The following is a 6000-nucleotide window of genomic DNA, read 5'->3' on the forward strand; positions in this document are numbered from 1 at the left end:
AACTAGCCCAGATGTTTCAGCCATGATTTCATTCATCGTCAGAAAGGCCGGGAGTGTGTGAGCTGAGGCAGTTTAATTAAACACAAATCAAAGTAAATAACGGGGAAAAAACAAAAACCCCGTTCAAATAAACAGTTGCGTTCATTCTGACCAGTAAGGTGTTCCGACGAAAGAGTTGGCAGGTGAGGCAATGGAGGCGGAGCCAAAGTCGGCCAGTTTGACTTGACCCAGCTCAGTCAGCAGGATGTTACCAGCTTTCACGTCTCTGAGGAGGAAGGCGGAGCACATGAAGATGAAATAACGGCCAAACGAACTACATATTAATAATAATGCATTGAACTTATAGAGCGCTTTTCTAGACACACAAAGACGCTTTCACACACTCACACACTGCTAGTGATGGTAAGCTACTTGTAGCCACAGCCGCCCTGGGGAGGTCTGACAGAGGCGAGGCTGCCATTTGGCTCCGTCGGCCCCTCTGACCACCACTAACACAGGCAAGTTGGGTGAAGTGTCTTGCCCAAGGACACAACAGCAGGATACCCCTGGCGAGAGCTGGAATCGAACCCATGACCCTCCGATCATGAGGCAACCCGCTCCACCACCTGAGCTCCTCCTTGTGCTCTGGCAGCATGTACGTCTGAATATGATGCTCATTTTAATGATCCTGCTGTCATTTTAAAGTTCTCGCAGTCAAAGGAACCCTTATCTCACCTCCGGTATCACGTCTTCCTAGCATTAACGATAACAAGTGGTAAGAGAGGGTTTAAAGACGCGTTTTACAGCTAAATAACTGAACGCTGCAATAAAAGCAAGGACAGGAGTGTCTTAACTAATCTTATCATGATTCTGAATCTGTCACCACCAGGTCCCAACACACTCACCTGTGAATCATATTATGGGAATGTAAGTAAGCCAGTCCTAGCAAGGCACCATGGGTAATGGCAGCGATTTCCATTTCTTGGAGCGGTTTCTTGTGAACTAGGGAGTAAAACACATGCGTGTATGTTAGAAACCAGTTTCAGCTGTTGGGGTGAGACGTTTAAGGGCATCATGGTGTGGCTGCAGACTTCATGGCTGATCAGGAACCAAGAAATCACAACATAACACTTTTAAAGAAAACATGTTCTACGTTGTTATTTGTTCTATTCACGGAGAGAGTCTGTGCAAAGGTAAAATATCTACGATTGTTAATGGGAAATGTCTTAATGAATACAGCACAGGGTCAAGTGTAATGTTAGAGGGTGGATATTTTTCTACAAATCAGCAGAAAGGACAAGTCACTGATTAGAGCACCTGTGTCAGACACAAGGCCTGCGGAGCATTTTTATGTGGCCCGCGACATAAATATAAAAAATATATTAAAACTGGCCCGCTAGCCGATTTTACCACAAAGACTACAACTCCCATGATGCTTTGCGGCGTCAGTGCGGAGCCTAAGCGCCCCCTCCTTTGTGTTTTTCCCAGCGTCTGCTGCCGGTGTCTGCAGCTCCGCTGTCTCGGACAAACTAAACACTCCTCTCACTCAGCGCTGAGCTCACTCAGCTGTTTGCCGACGTTGAAGCCCAGAAACGGAGATTCTAGCTGCTCAGTAATGTGTTCACGACTGAAAGAGAAAGTTTTCCAGCTAACTTCCAGACAGAGCTGATATAACTCCAGCGAGCAGCGACACGCTCAAACCAGCACGACTCTGTGGCTGCTGTGGTTTTTATTTTTCCTCCCCGACACACAACAACGTGGTCAAGCTGCTCAGACATGTTCATCAGCACAAACCTATGTGAGCACCTGTTGTCATCTAATGTTGTCATTATTATGATGAAGATGAACAAAACAACAGGAGTCTCCTCCTCAGCTCAGATCAACCCCATGATGCAGGTATCTGGCTGGAACAGGTGAGCATCACAGTAAACCAGTGGAGCAAACTGAGCTTTAAATATGTTGGTTTGATGCTCTTTTTCTGCTCCAAAACATGAAAGTTAACAGGTGAGATGTTGCATTTTCATTTAAGATAAAATAATACTTTTATTTTGTTGTTGGCCCGTGAGAAAAGATTTAACCTACAGTAAACAGGAAGTGGAAAGGCTGCAGATAGATGAATAGAATAGAAAATCCCTTTATTGTTCCTCAGTGGGGAAAGCTAGACGTCACAGCAGCGATGACACGTATTACAATAAAACATAAGAAAAATGAATAATCAACAGCATAAATCCTGGATAGATTTAAAAATGCTGATTATACCACAAGTAATGAATACCACTGATGCGTTTTATTTAAATCTGACTTGCTCGTGTGTAATTTGGTTATTCCACATTCAGTGTTAATGCAGAAATAAGCTTGTTTCCAAATTAAAAGGTTCAAAATTGCATTTATGTTGATAGAGAAAATGTGCTAATTTGCCGTCGCTTTTTCAAAAAATATTAAGTTCGTCTCGCGACTCCGTCCCAGATTTTCATTTCAGCCCCGTGTGGGTGAGTTTGACACCCCTGGATTAGAGTATTCCACGACTTGGATCTTTAAAAACAGCTGAGGTTAATTCAACTCAGTTCAGTTTATTTATAAAGCGCCAAATCACGACATGAGGTGTCTCAAGGACCTTCACACAGTAAACACTCCAGTTCAGTTCGTTAAGCCAATCAGTAGAAAGTTTCCTGTATAAGAAACCCAGCAGGTTGCATCGAGTCATCCAATCAGTTCCTCCTCAAAAGAAACAATGAAAAGAGGTGAAAAGGTTTATTCTTACCCTCTAGTAAGTCTGACGCGGAGCCGAGGCAGTACTCCATCACCAGCTGAAACCGAAGCACAAAGCCCGTGACTTTAGGAAAGTGTGATGTGAAACTTCCTAAACACAAAGCCTCAGAGCAGGAAGTTTTTCTCAGCTTGGACACAATTCCAGAGTTGTATTCATTACAACATATGGAGAAATGCACAATACGAGGATAAGAGGATGTTCCACTAACCCAGGCAGTGTTGTCTTTCAAGTAGCAGCCTTTATACTCGATGGTGTTTGGGTGCCGCAGCTGTCCCAAAAACTTGACTTCCTTAATGATGTCCTGCCACTTCTGTGAAAAAATAAATGCACAGAAGGTTATTAAAATACAAACACTGTTCCTTAAAAACGCCAAAGCCATTACTAAGGGTTTGGAAGCCAGGATGCAGGCATGAACTCGTTCACTGCCACTGACGACTAAAGTCGTCGTTTTCATGTTTTTACTGTGTGGACGTCGGACGAGCCCCCACACCGTGAGAACAAACATCTCAGCTCTAAAGCTGATCTTCAACCACATACGTCACACGTCACGTGATCAGGAAGCAGAACATCCATGTGTTAGGAGATCGTTTTGGGCCGCTGCTGTAAAATAAGTGAGGCGCAAACCGGAAAAGCTTCTGCCGATCACAATTCAACAACGGATTATGAAAGAACGGATAAAGCTCGAAACACGCGGATTTTCCTGATGTAAGAGGTGAGTCTCCTCTTTGTTTTGGTTGTTTTGGCATCGACATCATCCTAGCGCGCAACGTTCTGTCACTCTTAAAAAACAGTAAAAATGGTGAGAAACGCTGGCAGCGAAGGCCGTTAGCGATCAGGAAACGGCTGGAAGTGAATGACTTAAGACTTCCCTACAAGTTTATTTCATACATTTACAGATCACAAGGTTTTCTGGCATTTGACCTACATGAATACATTTTAAAGGCTAGAGCTCTGGGGTGAGAAGCGTCTGGGAATATCAAACATCAGAACAAAGGAGGTGTGTGCTGCTATCGCAAGCCAGGTTTGTGAGCAGAGAATGAGCTGTTTTTGGTAGTGAGTTTCTGTTTTCACAATATTTGTGTCCCCAAGAGACATCTTACAAGATAGCATCAAGCTTTTGGGTTTTGAACCTCCGTAAGTGGCCTCAAAGAAGGATTCTCAAACGTTTTACCAACGAGAAACAAAGTCCAAAACCCGGCGGTGATGCGTGTGCATGTCACGTGGTGTGCTGCTGGGCTCGAGTGTGATTCCCTTCTTACTTCAGTAGTCTGTTTGCCATTATAGGACATCTTTTTGATGGCCACCACCTCGTTGGAGTAGGAGTTGCGTGCCTAAAGAAAAAAAGACAAACTTTAACAGGGACTAATTCAGTAAAAACACAAGCAGTCATCCTGCAGAACTCAAGAAGGGATTTACTTGATTGTAAGACTCATTCAACAGAACTTGACAACACAAATAAAAGATTATGGTTCATAAACATAAAAAGACATGTGTTTCATAGACTGTACATATAACATATGGAGCCTCCGTGCTGTGTCCCATAGGTCATGTGTTTCGTCACGTCTGGTAAAAACAGCTGAGAGTGGGGCTGTGAGGGTGTGGGCAGATGATTGACACCCATCAAACTCTAGACCGATGTAGCTACGAGCTAACCGAGCTAACCCGGAGCTAACCGAAGCATACAGAGGTTGGCGGGCGTTTTTAGCCAGAAAACAAGTGACTCTGCTACCCTCTGCCTCCTAGGCTGTGACGCTGTTAACGTAAGGGCCGAGGCCTTTTCTGGAGCAAGCAGGGGGGCAAAGCCGCAAGCGCTAGCAGCTCATCTGCTATCTGTTAATCAAAAGGACACACCCTTAATAATTCACAATTTCAAGCTTTATTTAAATCTAAATGGATGAGTTACAATTAAATTCACCCCCTCAGACTTGTCGTGATGGTAAACTTGTCGCATTAAAGCTAAAATGGATTTTTAAACCAGGCTGCAAATGTGTTTATTTTTGCTGTAAAGTTGGCATTTTTAACATGAGAGTCAATGGGAACTATCATTTCTGGAGCCAGCCCCTAGTGGACGAAGGGGGAACCGCTAGTTTTGTCACTTCAGCGTTGGCTTCAGTTTCAGCAGGTGGAGCTTGCCTCTTGGTTTCACTGCATAAAGCTGAACAACTTCATTCAGCAACGAGCTTTTCTGCTACAAGTTTAAACATTTCAGACGTTGGGTTTGTGCAGAACTAGAAGTGACTGACATCCAGAACCAGAGAAGCAGATTTTCTGTTACATGTAAAGCATCCCAGTGGAAGTTTGTACCTGGTAACATGTAAACAGGGGCAGCCTGGAGGCGAGTGCAACTCGGTAACTACTGTGAAGTGTCACAGCTGTCAGTCCACATCCGCGTCTCCGTGTAAGACCTGCTGCATTCACCTCGGAAGCACTCGGCCTTTGGGACAACAGTGTGAAGTGGCTAAGCCTAAGCTCTTATCTTGCCTTCATCCCTCTGACAAACGGGAATGTTGTGTTGAGATTCATGTGGAATTACAGGGTCAGCATTCATTTAAACCCTGTGATTCTACAAGTGCACGTCCAGAGCAGCCTTTACGACGGCTGCATGAAACTAGAAAAAAACAAGCTTGTTCCTCTCTCCATTAGCTTTAACATCTCAGCCACCATCATGTGAAATGGGTGCGGGTGTCTGGAGCAGTGAGGCCATCAGACTGGGATGCAGAGCTTAAATGCAACACGTATTAAAATAACAGGTCTTTGTAATATTGATCCTGCAATGATAATTTATTATTAGTCAAGATTAAAACTTTAGTTAAAGAACAATAAAACCTTTATTCTCATTTAGAATAACTTCACTAACAGACTTGGCTGTAAACCAAAAGCTACTTCAACGCCGTGATGGTTACTGGCTCCTCCACTGATGCTACATCCCATTTGAACCCAGCATAGAGTAAAAATTAGGAGAGTATCAATATTTAATATCTTTAGCGTGGATAAATCCTGGTACGATAGAGGTACTGTGGGTTTTCACAGCAGCTACATTCTTCTCATGCTTCAGGGTGAAGATGCTACGTGCTAGATGAACATGTCACACACTGTTTGGGGGTAAAATTCATCGTTATGACCAACGATAATTATAGTAAAACCGTTAATCCTTTTAAAAGCATTGCAAAGTTTATTTTGAAGAGAGTCAGCGAGTGCAGCGCTGGCAACTGGGCAGGATTTAGACGAGCCTGTTAGCCTGATGGACATGG

At 43.8% G+C, this 6000-nt stretch overlaps 1 protein-coding gene across 6 annotated transcripts in view; it reads right to left on the minus strand.

Annotated features, from left to right (window-relative positions):
- taok3a (TAO kinase 3a) overlaps window positions 1–6000 on the minus strand; it is a 113626-nt gene that overhangs the window by 25417 nt on the left and 82209 nt on the right. For all 6 annotated transcript variants that reach the window (XM_070555557.1, XM_070555556.1, XM_070555553.1 and 3 more), the window contains exons 4-8: window positions 4009–4080; window positions 2958–3059; window positions 2741–2786; window positions 885–981; window positions 152–265 (exon numbers count right to left, since the gene is read on the minus strand). In XM_070555557.1, coding sequence (XP_070411658.1) covers window positions 152–265; window positions 885–981; window positions 2741–2786; window positions 2958–3059; window positions 4009–4080 — 431 coding nt within the window. The remainder of the gene's footprint in view (window positions 1–151; window positions 266–884; window positions 982–2740; window positions 2787–2957; window positions 3060–4008; window positions 4081–6000) is intronic.

Source organism: Nothobranchius furzeri, chromosome 10, assembly GCF_043380555.1.
Source record: "Nothobranchius furzeri strain GRZ-AD chromosome 10, NfurGRZ-RIMD1, whole genome shotgun sequence".
Classification (NCBI taxonomy): Eukaryota; Metazoa; Chordata; class Actinopteri; order Cyprinodontiformes; family Nothobranchiidae; genus Nothobranchius; species Nothobranchius furzeri.